We start from the raw sequence: 16,416 nt of genomic DNA on the forward strand, positions 1-16,416 counted from the left end.
CACCTGCCCTTTTCAGCCACCTCACCTGTCCTTTCAGCCTGCTCCCTTCAGCCTGCTCATCTGCCACCCTTCCCCCCGAGACATTAGAACAAAGACTTACCTGCTGTGGAGTCTTCTCTTAGCGCTGTTTATGACAGGCAATCTGCCAGCGATCACTGCCTGTCAGTGCTGCCCAGGCTCTTCCTACTCTGGTCACGTGAGATGTGGAAGTCCTGATCTCACGTGACCAGAGTAAGAAGCGTTCGCAGCCACACTGACAGGCAGCTAGCAGCGATCGCTGCCAGACTGCCTGTTATGTGATAGTGGCAGTCGGGACCGCTCCTTTAGACCAGGGGTGGTCCCGATGACTCCGGCCCCAGCTACATTTACAAAAAAAAAAAAAAATACATCTCGGCGACGCTGCGCCCACCCATCCTCCAGCGTCCCAGGCTGTAGCCTGGTCAGCCTATTGGCTGATCAGGCCCTGTGGTTCATGATCACCTGCATCTGGCCTTTTTAAGACTGCATTTACCTACAGACTAGTGCCATTGTGATTGTCTCTGCTACTGGTTTTTGTGATACTCCTGTTTGGAACCTGACTTCTCCCTGGCATTTGACTCCCGGCAGGGTTGCTACCGGCTCTCGTGCGTCTGGTTGCCGAAGCAGGCGCCCGTCCCTGTGTAGGGGAGATGATACAGGGACGGCACCTGACACTCTCACAGTGCCCCAGTACCTCATTTTATTCTAATCAAGTTGTGGCTAGGCAACGTGTTCAGACACAGGTGGCACTTAAAAATGTGCACCTTCGTGCACAACACAGCAAGAGGAGAGTAAGAGTTAAAATGATACTGCTGTCACTAGACATCAAAACCCTCTCTCGGTAGCTACCTACACAGAATAGCGTATTCCACCCACTCTAGCATCAACAGACGCGCTAGTGTTACCTACAGTCTATGTCCATTGTTAGAGGACAGAGCACCCAGTTCAAATACTCAGTTGATTGTGAATCACTGCAGATTCGCAAGGATAAGTGCCAAAAAATATTGCAAGTACTGGAGGAACTGAAGACGTAACACCGTAATCCCTGAAGTATCCGTCTTCTTCCTCCAGGTCTCCTTCCACATATGCCCTTTCAGTAAATACTTTGCAAATGGTGTATTCAGGACAAGACACAGGCCAGTGTAAAAGAGGATCCCACCTCAGGATTGTACATCAGTGCAGGGTATGAATTTTCTGTGCGTGAAGTGCCATAGAGCCTCAGTGAAAACATTGAAAAAGATTGGAAAAATTTTAAACTAACTACATAGTTACAATCAGTGTTGTAGCAAGGAGTCATTAAACCTGAAGCAAGCATAAGCAATGACAAAACCCCTTTCCAAAACTAAGACAGTGGTGTGCCAGAGGAAGAAGTGAAGCAAGTGTGGGGAAACAGGAGGGCGAGTTGATTTGTGTCCCATGATGAAAGGCCATAATAGCCAGTCTCTGGAGACCCTCCTCTGCTGAACGGTATATGCAGCAATCCTATTCACACCAGTGTGAGTGACAGTCTGTGGTGCCTCGCCATTTAGTGGCGGACAGCCAGTGGAGGAGACATGGCTGGCATGCAGAGAGTGTGGCCAGCAGTTTTCTTTAGATCATGATAGAAAACCTACAACCCAAAGACTACATACAAAAGACATATATACAAAATATATACAAATATATACAAAATACATATAACAGTCCATTGAGAGAGAGGGAGTTTAATTAAGAAGTTTAGGGGGGTATTCAATTGTTAGCGAGTTTTGAAGTTCGAGCGCGTTAAGTCATTTTTTAGCTATTTTTCCTTTTTTTCGAGCGCGGAAACTTCTCCCTCAATTCTATTGTTTTTGGGGTTTTTTACCGAAACGGTGTTATCGCGCTCCAACCGTGTTTTCAATGTTAAAGTATAGGCTGGATGTGAACGCTCAGCGGGAAAAGCTATTCAATTGTTTTTTAACGCTGAGTGTGAAAAAGTAAAATCTGCAGTTTCATCTCGCACCTCCTTGGTCTGCTCAAAGAAAAAAATTATTTTTTTTAGTTATTAAAAAAAGATATTAAACTGAAGATTAGGTGTAAAAGTTAATTAAAACAACCTGAAAACTTAAAAGAACTTTTTTAAAAATAAAATAACAGTGTAAATAATAAATTATTTTTTCAAAGTTACCCCTTTAAAAAAATCCATCAGTGGTGCAGTCCTATTGTATTTAAACTTTTTTTTTTTTTTTTTTCATTCCAAACACTTGAGTGTACAGTTGTGGTGATCAGCTCTGTGGTGAACTGACTGTTGCCTCAGTGGTTTTTTTGTGCATACCAATCTTTCTGAGCATTTTCCAGTAGTGTTCGTTGGTGGATTATCCAGGATTTCCTAAAGATAAGTATCGTATTTGTGCTTGGTGTTGTCTGTCTGTAAAGTTTGCAAAATTAACATATAAATTAATCACTTACACCAATTTAATATCATATAAAAATAGTGCATCTCACATGTCCATTAATCCCCTGCACAAACATTCATTTTCCCTACAATTTTTGTTAAAAATAGTTAAATACTTTAGTTTCAAATTCACCCCTTTTAATTATCGTCTCATTTCAATGGAGCCATTCGTGGACACAGTGTGGATGTACATGTATGCTGCATGTATGGAGGAGACTGCTTTGGATGAAATGCAAGGTGCTGCAAATGTAGGAGTGGTTGGAGAGAATGTTGATGTTTGTGATGTGAATGCGGGTATGGAAGAGGGAGAGGCTGTGGGAGAAAATGGTGGACAGGCAATGGCTGCATTGTCCAGTGTGGCAAGTAGGACTAGGATCCCAAGGCCGCGTCTGTACCGCAACAGGCGTTTGCTTGATGGATTGGCCGAGGACAAGGTGAGAAGACTATATCGCCTATCGTCCTCTGCAATTTACAATCTGTATGAGATTGTAAAACAGGACCTGGAACCTCGTTACCCTAGTAACTGTGCAGTCCCTGGACTTGCCAAACTGCTTGGTGTTTTGCATTTTCTTGCCTCAGGAACATTTCAGCCCACCTTGGCAGTTATTGCCGGGTATTCCCAGCCCACTTTTTCTAGGATCCTGTTTCAGGTCCTAAATGCCCTCAAAAAGCACACTGCAACGTTTATTAATTTCCCGCAGTCTGCCAATGAGTGGTGTGAGGTCAAAGCTAAATTTTACGCTTTGTCTCAAATGCCCAATGTGCTGGGTGCAATTGATTGCTCCCACATTGCCCTTACACCACCCCGTTGAATGGAAGAATGTTTTCGTAATCGAAAACACTTCCATTCCATCAATGTTCAGATGGTTTGTGATGCTAAGCAAAAAATCACTAATTTTGTTGTTGGTTTCCCAGGTTCATCCCATGACTCCTTCATCCTGCAACAGTCGTCCTTATTCCGGAATTTCGAAGCAAGATCCTTTCCAGATGGCTGGCTGCTTGGTAATTTTTTTTGTAATTTTTTTTTTGTTAATTGTGTATTACAAGTGTAGTTGTAAACCTTTTAAAAAATTTAATGATGTGTCACTGTTTTTAAAAATGCTTCTTGTACATGTAAAAATGTCATGTCTATTCTCTCTATTGTCATGTGCTGCATTTTTTTTTTTTAAAAAATGGTTGTAGTAGTACACAGTTAACAAGTGTACAACATCCCAAAAATTTTAAAAATGGAAATACTATCCCCCTAAAATATTGGCTATGTAACTGAATTTGATGAAGGTGTATCTATCTAATAATTAAAGGAACAATAAATTCAAAAGTAAAATTTTATTGTACAAAATAAATAATAAGATTTTTAATACATTTTTCTTAAGTTCATTCAGTCCCTTGGATTTTCAAGCTGTTTCTTTAAAATGACATCCACCAATTCCATCCGAACATCTGCAAGAATTTTTTTTTATTAAAAGCTTATCTTGAAAATTAATATTACATTTCACATCTAAATACTGGAACATTGATAGTGCTTAAGTTGATAAGGACACAAAACATATCCTATTGTTGGACTCTTGATAAGGAGAAAAATGTTAACATTCAAATAGACTGCATTAAAAATGTATGTCTAAGTCAATAGTTATATAGTTTTTTACCTGAAAACTCTAGTTATGTCTGCAATTTTCGATTCCATATTCATGAAAGTTGTATCCATCCAATATTTGAGTGCAATCTTAAAAAAGTAAAAAGAAAGAAGTGTATGTAAAACCTGTATTTTTTTACAAAATATAAACATAACTTTTAAAACAAGGAAGGATCAGTATGGAGTAGAATATTCATTGTCCATGTCACATGATATCCCTTCCATTCTGCAAAAAAAATAAAAAAATTACATTTTTATGAAAAAGAATAAACTGAAACAAACTCACCAAATATTTAACATTGCTGATCATTCCTGATGTTGAAAGGTCTTTACATTTCACTTTTTTCTGTGTTAGGATAAAAAAGTAAAAATATGATTACTTAAATTTTCTAAAGAATAAAAAAAAAAAGAAAAAAGATATATTTATGTATGTATATATATATATATATATATATATATATATATATATACACACACACACACACACACACACATACACACGAGGAGACAGACACACACGGAGACTCACACACACACACACACGAGGAGACTCACAAGCACGGAGACTCAGACATTTCAGGCATACATCCTAGAGAGAAATAAATAAATACCAAATAACATTGTAACGTAATGCTTTTGGATGATGTTATTCTCTTGCTTTCACTTCCTACGCATTTTGATCCACGATGCTTCTGGGTTACCTAGAATTGAATGTAAAACATAGAAATTAGGATACATTTACATTCATATAAGAAACTTTAAAAAATAAAATATAAAAAACAATGATTTCTCCCTAATATGCATTTTTAATCCAGTAAAGTAGACATTACTGTACATATGACATATTTTTGTTTTCATGTCACTAACCTATTATCAGTTATACGCTTCTTTTAACTAATCATTTTCTTATCCTTCTTCCTCAGATGAGACGGGGTTGATGATTTCCTCTTCTGGATCTTCCTATAACAATTTCCTCCTTGCTGACTCCGCTCTTCTTACTTCCACCACGGGGGTGTGGAGTGCAGATGATGTCCTCTGCTGTGGTGTTGGGGGAACAAATCCAGAAATGTTCCAATCGGGTAATGGGACTGAAACATTACCCTGTGCTCGCCGGAGTCTCAGCTCTTCACTGATATTCATTACATGCATTGACAGCATTTGCAGATGCATTGTCTGTTGTTGTTGTAGCATATGCATCTGTGCCATGGATTGATTCATCTGGTAATACACTGCTGTATTCTGCTCCATTGCAACAGCCATTCGCGTTTGTAAGTTGTTATTTTCTTGAATAGATGCTGACATTTCACTGTGCACTGTGATGAGTCGCTCCAGTAACGAATTGGTGGTATTACGGGAGCTTCGTACCTCTTCCACAACAGACGTTAAACGGTCTACCGAGTCACCAATTCTCTGAACTCTGTCTTCCATATTTCGGCGAGATGTTTCCTGCCTTCCTTCCATCTTTCTGGCAAAGTCTGTGATGCAATGAAACCGAGTGGCTTGTTCTGGCAGACCGTGCACCAGTTGTGTTGGAAGACTGGTGCCTGTGGAGGGTACCCTTGCTTGAGATGGACCTTCCCCTTCGGTGGTTGGAACTTGAAGGTTGGGGAAGGCTTGCTGTAGCATCTCAAATCTTGTTGCAGCATCTTCGTGGACCAAACTGTCAGCTGGCGAAAATGTCAGTGATTCACTGTCATGTTCTAATTGCTCTGTAAAACAAAAAAAAAATTACTACATCAATTATTCAGATATTACATTATATGATTTCCATGTTTAAAATAATTTGAGAAATGCATGTATTCTGATAAAAAAAATAAAAAAAAAAATTAGTCATCGGTTACTGAGCCGACAGGAGATGCTATTTCTTCCATGGCAGCTTGAGAATAAAAGGTGGATACTGGTGTTACCACCTGTTCCCTTGGGATGATGGATTCTAAAACATAAAATAAACAAATAAAAATTAAAATTTGTCTATTAAATACCCAAAAAAATATGTGAGACATTTCATTATCTAAAATGATACATGTGTACAATTACAATATGTATATTCCTATGGATCTGAAAAAAAAATACGATTATATTGCTAGATAGTTATGTACACACAATTTTCAACATCTTCATACCTTCAGGACTATGAGCAAGGGTTATTGATGTTCCCCCTTCTTCACACATCTCTTCAACGGGTCGGGCTTCTATACATAAAAATAAATTAGATAAAATAAATTATTACATATATATATATATATATATATATATATATCTATCTATATATATATATATATATATATATATATATATATATATATAAAGAGAGAGAGAGAGAGAGAGAGTACGAGATAAAGAGAGAGAGAGAGAGTGCTAGATGGGTATATAAAAAGGAAAAAAAAAATTTACACATTAAATAATAAGTTTGCTAAGACCAAAGTAAAAAATAAATCTGTATAAACATTACCTTGCTGTACATCAGCAACAGGTTCCGAGACGTGTACCTCAGTCACTCTTCTTCTCTTGTGAGCTGTAAGTTAATTTTAAAATACTATTAGATGCTATTATTAATTGTTGGCAAGGATTTAAATAGTAATCAAGAGTGACACTGAGGAATAGTGAGTGAGAGAGTGTGATAGTGAAAGGAAAAGATAGAGAGAGATAAAGCAATATTAAGAAAAAAAGAGGGAGAGTGACAGTTAAAAGAGAGAGTGATAGTGAAAGAGAGCGAGAAAGAGAGAGAGAGAGAGAGAGAGTGAAATAGAGAGAGACATTGATAGACCTAAGAGCGACAGTGATATAACAAGAGAGAGAGTTATAGTAAAAGAGAGAGAAGGAGATATATGCATATTGTTTTACAATGCAAATATAATTACCTTTTTTATTTGGTTCAACAGTTTTGGCAGGATGAGTAGACTTGGTTAAACGGCTTTCTTTTTCTGTAACAAATAATTATAATAAGCTTTGCAAAATGTACTATATTTAAAATATATTATATCTACTTGATCACAATATATACCTTGATTGGAAGCCGTTCTCGCTACTTCCACTGCGACTTGTCTTGGCATAAGCAATGTCACACCTATAATAAAAAAAAAATCTTTTTAGTTATATAGAAGCAATAACATTACATTTTTGTTTTTGGACAATTCTATGGAAATATTAGATGCACCAAAAATAACAACTTACATTTTACATTGGAAGAATATTTTTTTGATATATATTAATTGCATGCAATAATTATAGTAACAAGTGTAACATCAATTCCCTGGTATTATTAGACAAATGATATACATTTCTATCTTACTATTACAAAATTATAAACATGTAAATATGTATGTGTATATGTAGATATGTATGTGTATATGTAGATATATATATATATATACACACACTTGTAGGTTAATTGACTGCTATTGGAATTGACCCTAGTGTCTGTGTGTGTGAATTTAGACTGTAAGCTCCAATGGAGCAGGGACTGATGTGAGTGATTTCTCGATACAGTGCTGCGGAATCTGTGGCACTAAAAAAAAAAATGGTGATGATGATGTATGTACATACATACACAAATATGTTTGATTAAATTTTGGTGTAAAACCTAATAAAATAATAAACAACTTTCGGTAACACTATTATGGAACAGTTTTTTTTTTTTATTTAACATAGGTGATATTGTCCATAAAAACTGTTATGTGTGAATAATATTGCTTTAAGGTTAAGGGCTACATTTAATAAGCTGTCGATTAGAAAAATTGGGGATGTTGCCTATAGCAACCAATCTAATTCTAGCTTTCATATAAAGCTAGAATCTAATTGGTTGCTATAGGCAACAGCCACACTTTTGCTAACCCGCAGCTTAGTAAATCTAGCACTATAATGTTATCTGGGTGTAATGTGTAGTGTAAAGTATGTAATCTATGGAGCATGTATACATGCATGTGTGCATCTTTATATCATACCTTCTCCTTCTACACTCCTCTGGCCCTTGTGTCCTTGAGAATAACCCAAATCTAAAATACATAAAAGAAAGAATTTTTTAGTACATCTTTATATAAGATTTTGGCAAGGCAAGTAAAAAAAAAATAATAAAAAAAAAATAATCATTATTATACATTTGCCATTTACCTCCTGATTTGGATTTTCTCTTCTGGGGTACTGCTTCACTTTCATGTCTTCTCCTTTGTGCTGCATCTTGTTCTGCAAAATTGTAAAAAAAAAATTAGAATTTTTTACAAATTTAATTGACATCATTACTTTTATAGACAATTATACATACCTCGTGGCTGGAAGGTGGATGGATCAAGGGTGTCCACTGTCCCTTCCACTCCTTCCACAAGATCATCACTGAGAATTTGCCGCATCTTCTTCTCCCAAGGCATAAATTTTAGGCGCAGTGGCTTGCCACCACCGGTTCCCCTAGAAGGACGGGCAACGGCTGCCATCTTTGCCTTCATGGTGCGCTTGCAGTCCCGAAAGCATTTCATGCAAACCGCAACTGATCAGACTCGAACACCTACTGCGGACACAGCAGAGGCAATCTGGGACCAAATCTTCTGCTTATGCTTGAAGGACGCCTTCAGCGATTGGGCAACCTTCAGTGTCTCGTAATGTTGCAGTACGCCAGCAACAAGGACTTCATTCTCCTCAAGTGTGAAGCGCCTGGATCGTGTTACAGATGGTCCTTCTTCATCATCAGATCCACTCTCTGTAAGATGTTGCTGCTGGGTGCTTGTGCTGGCTTGCACGCTGCTCACAAACTGCTGCCGCCTTCTTTCTTCTTGGCGCTCCTCAGGTCGGTCTCTCCATTCCTCGCCACTGCTGACAATTTCTTCTTGGGTTCCCTGTGTAGAAGAAGAAGAAGAATCCCTACGCTCCCTAGACATGGCTACTCTAATAAATTTTCTTTGCAAAAATAAATAAAAACTATTGACTATTTAACAACAATATATATATATAAAAGGAGATATATGTGTGTGTGGTGGGTGCAATTAAATAAGTGTGGTATGTCTGTAGTATATTCTTGTGTGTATTTGCCTGTATTGTAAAAAAAAAAAATATTTTCAAATAATGTCATTTTTTTTTAAAAATAGTGTGTATGGTGCAGTGTAGAGTCAACTCACTAATCCAATTTCGAAGATTAGAGCAATGGAGAGCAGTCAGGAGTCACAAGCCTCAGGAGTCACAAGCCACAGCAGTCACAAGCCACAGCAGTCACCAACCAAGTCAGCCAACAGCTATCAGCAAATGACAGTTTTTACAATGCTATATTTCATGATTGTGAGTAAAACTATATTGAAAATATAAAATTCTAATTAAAAATATTAGTAATATGTACCTGTATTCAGCATATGGGATCAAGTTGAAGTGAAAGGTCTGTGGATGACCAGCAATCAAAGCCAGCCTCTAGAGAGCCTCCTCTGCTGGGAGATGTATGTTGCAAACCATTTGAGTGTTAGTAACTGATTGTGGCACCTCACAGTACATCTAGTGCCTGCATAATGTGCTCCATCTGTTCTGCCCACACCACACCCGTAGTTATAATATGCATATAAGCAACTCAGAAGAAGTAACTTCTGGAAAATATAATTTACTAACAGCCTTTAGAGTCAATGATTTATCCAGTGAGCATTTACAGTATAGCACTGGACAGCACAAAACAGAATTCCACTTAAAGGCAAACAGATTTGCTCTTGTAGTTACTCTTCAATAACCTACAAACCTAAAAATATTACCAATCAATTGAACATTTTCATATAATAAAAGTAGTGTTCTTTTCAACACTGAACACAATGATGCAAATATCTTTACCAGCTAATGCACAGTGTACAAATGCAGCCAATATCATCCCTAAAGCTACATATTTTATCTTGAGCCATCATACTCTAATTTCATATAGTAATGTAGTTAAGTAATTACTGACCTTTGGACAAACTGTTGTATTTAAAATCTGTCCTGTCCGTCCATATTCGGCAGATTGGTGGAGCTCCATATCTTCGAGTTACCTGACAGGAGCCAAAGTATAGAGAATTCAAATCTTCTTTGGATGGGGTAAGTGTAGTGAATGGGGTACCTGATTGGACAAATGCAACAGAGACACAGTCAGGTGCCTAATTCACACCTACATTCCTGTCCATGGAACCCTTTGGGTGGTTCCAGTCCTCGAGCTCTGACAGCTGTCTTCTCTCCCTGGTCCACCAGCTCCTATCAAGTAATGATAAAGGTCACAGTGAAGGAAATCCCACTAAAGTGCTAATGTTCACAACATTGTTTTAAGGTTTAAAAATTGCCACAATATGTATCAGAGAACAACAAAGGAATACTAACACAATAATAATGCCTGGGAATAAAGCAAAAAAGCATTCTCTGTTTCCATCTTTCCTTAACGCCCCCCCCCCTCATTCTACCATAATGTCAGCTAGAGCATAACTGCTTTTTTTACATGCACATTTGCAGCTCCTGTATTGCAGGTTAGATGCATACTTACTTATAGGCAGTGCACACACTTACTTATGCCCAGAAGCTGCAAAATTTGCATTCAAAGTCTGTTTATTGCATTTGTAAAGAGGCTGTTTATTTTGCTCACTATTTATTTACCCAAAAAAATATTACAGGTTTGTATGAATTATGCCATTTACATTAAAAAACACTTTTGTTTTTTTAAAATATATTACAGGACAGTGATGTTTCCTTTATATATTTTGCTTTTGGAGCGCCTCATGCTTAATAGCTACATAAGAAATACAGGCACACCCATGTGCTTTGTATTGTACAATGAGGAAAAAACAGATTTCTAGTATAGCCCTTCTCTAAAGTACTTTAAGTAAGTGTACAGTATGGTAATGCTGTGATTAATGAGCAGACATGAGCATGGTGTTCAATGTTAGACTTCAAGTGACAGAAAATCCTCCTGAAGAAACTCAGAATAGTCAATGGGGAGGTATTGAGAGATTTGGCAGCAATACAAAAGCATAAATTAATCAACAGTTCCAGTAATAAGTAACCCAGAGTGAGCACAGTGAGGCTTTATTTACTTATTATTCAAATGCTCTCAGATGAAGTATTCATATATTGGACGTTTCAAGAATACAAGTTCAAAGTAATTAGAAAAGGAAAGTAAGGAGATTCAGTGCAATCAATGGTTAGCTGTATGTGTCCAATATTATTCTATACTTCCTTTTTTTTCTGTAAACATTAGATGCCAGTGTTGCTTGCCTAAGTAGACCTTGGGATTTTGTTGTCAACTTTTAAATTTTTAGATCATAATAAATGTGAGTCCACTATATATATATTCTCTTAAGTCTAGCATCTTCCAGAGGGGGCTACAAAAATAAGGCCTCATGGAACTAAATAGCCATATAGAGTCATTATAAGATATATTGGCAAAAAGGCAATATATTTGCAATAAGAGGCTAAATGGTGGTAATGTGAGGATGAACAGGGGCTTAAAATATATTAAGCCCCTAATCAATATTGAGCTATATGTTGGTATTATGGGGCTATTTGCGGCATTATGAGGGCATGTTGCCATATTATGATGTGGTGGCATCTTGATATGATATGGTAGCACTATGAAACGCTGCCGTACCACGTGCAATGTTGTGCACACAAATTATATCCTTTTTATCATGAAGTGCATGCCAGCATTTACTTTTATACTGCAAAAAGCATGTCTTTCTTCTCCATACCACAGACACTCCATGACATTTGTACACCTACTCGTTAGTGTTAATATCTAATAAACCAATTATGTGGCAGCAACTCAATGCATAAAAACATGTAGACATGGTCAAGTGGTTTAGTTGTTATTCAGGCCTAACACCAGAATAGGGAATAAATGTGATCTAAGTGACTTAGACCATGGAATGATTATTGGTGCCAGACTGAGTGGTTTTCAGAGACTGCTGGCATTAATACTCCTCGGATGCACAGCACATCAAACCTTGAAGTGCATGGGCTGCAGCAGCAGTAGACCATATTGGATTTTACTCCTGACAGATAAATACAGGAAACTGAGGCTACAGTGGGCACAGCCTCACCAGAACTGGACAGTTTAAGATTGGAAAAACATCATTAGGCATGAAAAATCTAAATTTCTGCTGCAACATGCAGATGGTAATGTCAGAATTTTGCGTAAACAACATGAATCCATGGATCTATCCTGCATTGTGTTAACAGTGCATGCTGGTGGTGGTGTAATGGTGTGAGGAATCTTTTTCTTGGCACACATTAGGCCCTATAACACCAATTGAGCATTGGCCTCCCTGATTATTGTTGCTAACCATGAGCATACATTTATGCGACAGCATAATGGCTGCTTCCAGCAGGATAACGTACGATGTCACAAAGCAAACGTCATCTCAAGCAGGGTCCACAAACATGACCATGAGTTCAATTTACTCCAAGTGTTTCCATAGTCAGCAAATCTTACTCCAATAGAGCACCATTGGGATATAGTATAACGGGAGATTCACAGCATGAATATGCAGCCAAGAAATCTGCAGCTATTGCGCAATGCCATCATGTCAACATGGACTAGAAGGAATGGTTCCAACACCTTGTTGAATTCATGCCACAAATAATTCAGTCTGTTCTGGAGCAAAGTTTTAGAAAGTCATACCTAATAAAGTGGCTACTGTGTGCATGTAAATTATATATGTTTTCATTGTATTGTGCAACCCACCCTCCTATGCATGGTACTCAAATTATATACTTTTTGCAAACACGTTTTATGAAAAATATTTGGCTGGCCTCTAAGAACGAGAGGCTTCCCTACCTTACATACACTTACTCTGCAGAACCACACTGCCTGAATTGGTGGATTATATTTCAGCAGTTTAAATTTTTGCATGCAAGTCCCATTAGGAAAATGTCTTAAATATGTATTTATGTTTAGCTTTAGTTTTTAGTAATAGGGTGGGGGTGGGAAGTAATACACTTATTATACTTTACTGTTGACAGATCCGCAGTGGAATGTCAGTGTAATACAGAACAATGATTTTTTCACAACTGAAAATGATGATTTTAGGGCCTAATGGTCTTTACGATGCGGAAATCTATGTTTGGCATTTATTGTTCAGGACTGCAGACTTTCAGTCATGACACCTTTTTGCCTTTACGAAAAATAATTTAGATTAAAGGTGTTTTCTAAAATCAGTTATTTTATTAAAGCCTTGGTTACTGCAATCAAAAAATAAGTGGAAACTAGTAGCACACTTGGCTATTATGGTGTGACAACAAAAGGATTGGTATGTCCAGGAATGATCCATTTGAAACACATTAAACCATTTCTGGGCATGCCTAAAACCACTGATGGCTTGTATGTGATTTACTATCTTGTGGTTTGGTGAGTGAAAACCCAAACCGCTGGTCATGTGTGATGGTTTCAAAATGCCTAATTTGCATGTGGTTTAGCCAAAACTGGCTAAACTGGAAACCACCAGGTAAAACCAGATAGGAAGCATCTGGTTTTACTCTACATTGTGTACCAGGCCAGTGCTAGTCAGTCTCGGGCCTGGTCCCGCACTTAGAGATGCCCAGTCCACTGCTGAGTAGCACTAACTTTCTACCTCTGGCCAGTGAGTACCAGGGAAATAGTAAATACTGGTACAAATTAGTAAATAAATAAATAAATAAATAAAACATAATACCCCCATTACAAAATAAATCCATTATTAAATAAAGAAATCATAGTGGCCCCGGATGAGAGTACCATGATGCTAAGTAACAACTATTTTCCGGTGAGTTGGCAAAGCACGCTTTGATATATTTAGCTCTTTGCATTCTTACCATGTAAGAAAACAGGACAGCAATTTCAAGGTAGTGCTTTGTAAAACAGTAATTTTCTTGTAGTTTTGCCTTTAGTAAATCCTGTGGTTTGAAAACCTCAAAAAAAATCACAGAGAAACCTGTGCTTTCCCTAAACCACACTTTAAATGTCCCCCTTGGAAGCTGTACACATTCCTACAAACACCTTATAAATAATTTGATAAATGTTGCTTCCTGGACAGTTAAAAATGCAACATCAGAGTTACAGGAGCAATATTGGAAAGTTAGGACATTTTATCTCAATAGTACCATACGTTATCAGTTAAGATAAGGGGTTTCATATTGATTGTGGTGGCCATAATTTCAATAAGCATAACATTAGCATTCACAGCATTTTAGGAACAATAATGTATTTTAAAATTACATGGTCCTCTCTGAAAAGTTAATTTCGAAATAACAAGTTATATCCGGGTAGACACATAGGCTAGATTATGACATCATCTTAGATCAGTGCACATATCAGCACTTCCAAGTATCTCTCCTATGTTCATATATATATACACTCAAAATAATCAATAGGAACTCCTTTAACCTATGACAATTATAAAGTCACTGATATAAATTTTCATAATCATGAGAACAGAGCAAGAATAGTCAGAAGCACTATTTATTACAATAGCACATCTCGGTTGATTACGCATTCCATTTGTTTTCCTCAGGATTGATCAAATCCACATAGAAACAAGTTGGAAGCATGAACTTTGTTCCTGTTTGTCTGTGTCCAGATGGCTTTTTTTCTCGTTTTAAAGATTTCATAGGCAGTCCTTATTTTGCACACCTGGGGGTAAATCTATCAAGCAACCAACAGCAACCAATCAGATTCTAGTTGTCTTTTTGTAGAATGTAAATAAATGATAACTGGAATCTGATTGGTTGCTATAAGCACCATCTCCACTTATATGTATGTTTAAAAATAACATTTTGTTGCCTTTTCTGATGCAGTTTGCACTGTTAATTTTAGTTTTGTTAATGTTCTAATGCTCATATTGGCTACTCATGTTAGAGTATGAAGGTGTCTACTTATTAAAATTTGGCAATAAGGCTGATTTTCTATGGCCACCTATCATTGCAATCTATAATTAAATTCTCGCTGAGCAGCTGAGCGATATTCAACTGTCTCAGCGATACTGACATATTACAATAAGGGTTATCTCAGGGCTAACTTGTTCATGCATGTGCAGTTTAACTGAGAGCCCAGACTAGAACTGTAACTGGTTGTTTTACAGTAAGTTTAGATGATGACTTTGTTTTCTGCCCTTTCACCAGGGACTGGCTAGAATTTTTGGCCTGGAGTGCAAACACAAGCAAATGTCCCTAGCTTTTCTACCTAAGCAGAAGAATGGGAGTGACAAACTGTGCAGGCATAGTTTGCCTAATGTGGGTGTGATTTATATAGCCAATGAAATACATGTAAAATTGTTATGTCAAAAACCTATAATCAAATATAACACCTACCAGCGTCATCTGACAAAACAGACACTATTCTAGTGACCATTATACAATACAGAGAGCATTATAGTGATGGCTATGCAACTCACAGATCATTCTAGTGACATATATAATTCAAGAAATATTGTAGTGGCTGATACACAATACAGGGAGAGACCAATATACAATACACAGGATATTACAATGTCCAATATACTTTACACAGTGCATTACAGAGACTGAAACAGGAAAATATGAGTAAACACGAGAAAGGGGCATGGCCACATGTCATAGGGGCTTGTTACATATCACCAGGGGCATGACCAGCATTTCCAGCTGCCTTCAAAACATCCGTTCAATGCCATGCAGAGCCGGATTTACACTTCATGGGGCCCTTGGCAAGATATCGGTTTGGGCCCCACCTTCACACACACACAGTGGCCCCTCACACACACAGTGGCCCCTTACACACACAGTGGCCCCTCACACACACATAATACACACACACAGTGGCCCCTCACACACACACATAATACACGCATGCAGTGGCCCCTCACACACACACACACACACACATAATACACGCACGCAGTAGCCCCTCACACACACACATAATACATGCACGCAGTGGCCCCTCACACACACACATAATACACGCATGCAGTGGCCCCTCACACACACACATAATACACGCACGCAGTGGCCCCTCACACACACACACATACTACACGCACGCAGTGGCCCCTCACACACACATAATACACGCACACAGTGGCCCCTCACACACACATAACACACGCACACAGTGGCCCCTCACACACACAAAATACATGCACGGAGTGGCCCCTCACACACACACATAATACACGAACACAGTGGCCCCTCACACACATAATACACACAGACAGTGGCCCCTCACACACATAATACACACAGACAGTGGCCCCTCACACACACAATGCACACAGACAGTGGCCCCTCACACACACACATAATACACACAGACAGTGGCCCCTCACACACATAATACACACAGACAGTGGCCCCTCACACACACAATGTACACAGACAGTGGCCCCTCACACACACACAATACACACAGACAGTGGGCCCT

General features: G+C 38.1%; 1 protein-coding gene and 1 long non-coding RNA gene across 2 annotated transcripts; both read right to left on the reverse strand.

Moving 5' to 3' along the window:
* Positions 1–3,742: 3,742 nt before the first annotated feature.
* LOC142107225 (uncharacterized) lies at positions 3,743–5,018 on the reverse strand. The gene is made up of 4 exons (XR_012679909.1): positions 4,932–5,018; positions 4,676–4,765; positions 4,078–4,410; positions 3,743–3,871 (listed from the first exon to the last, which is right to left on the reverse strand). It is a non-coding gene; the product is annotated as an uncharacterized LOC142107225 (long non-coding RNA).
* An 872-nt stretch (positions 5,019–5,890) lies between these two features.
* Positions 5,891–8,503, reverse strand: LOC142144499 (uncharacterized). The gene is made up of 8 exons (XM_075203481.1): positions 8,326–8,503; positions 8,175–8,246; positions 8,009–8,059; positions 7,069–7,131; positions 6,926–6,988; positions 6,517–6,579; positions 6,188–6,256; positions 5,891–5,997 (listed from the first exon to the last, which is right to left on the reverse strand). Exons 1-8 carry the CDS (start codon positions 8,501–8,503, stop codon positions 5,891–5,893), a joined length of 666 nt encoding a protein of 221 aa, XP_075059582.1.
* Between the last annotated feature and the right edge of the window lie 7,913 nt (positions 8,504–16,416).

The sequence above is a fragment of the Mixophyes fleayi genome, chromosome 1, assembly GCF_038048845.1.
Source record: "Mixophyes fleayi isolate aMixFle1 chromosome 1, aMixFle1.hap1, whole genome shotgun sequence".
In the NCBI taxonomy this organism is placed as follows: Eukaryota; Metazoa; Chordata; class Amphibia; order Anura; family Limnodynastidae; genus Mixophyes; species Mixophyes fleayi.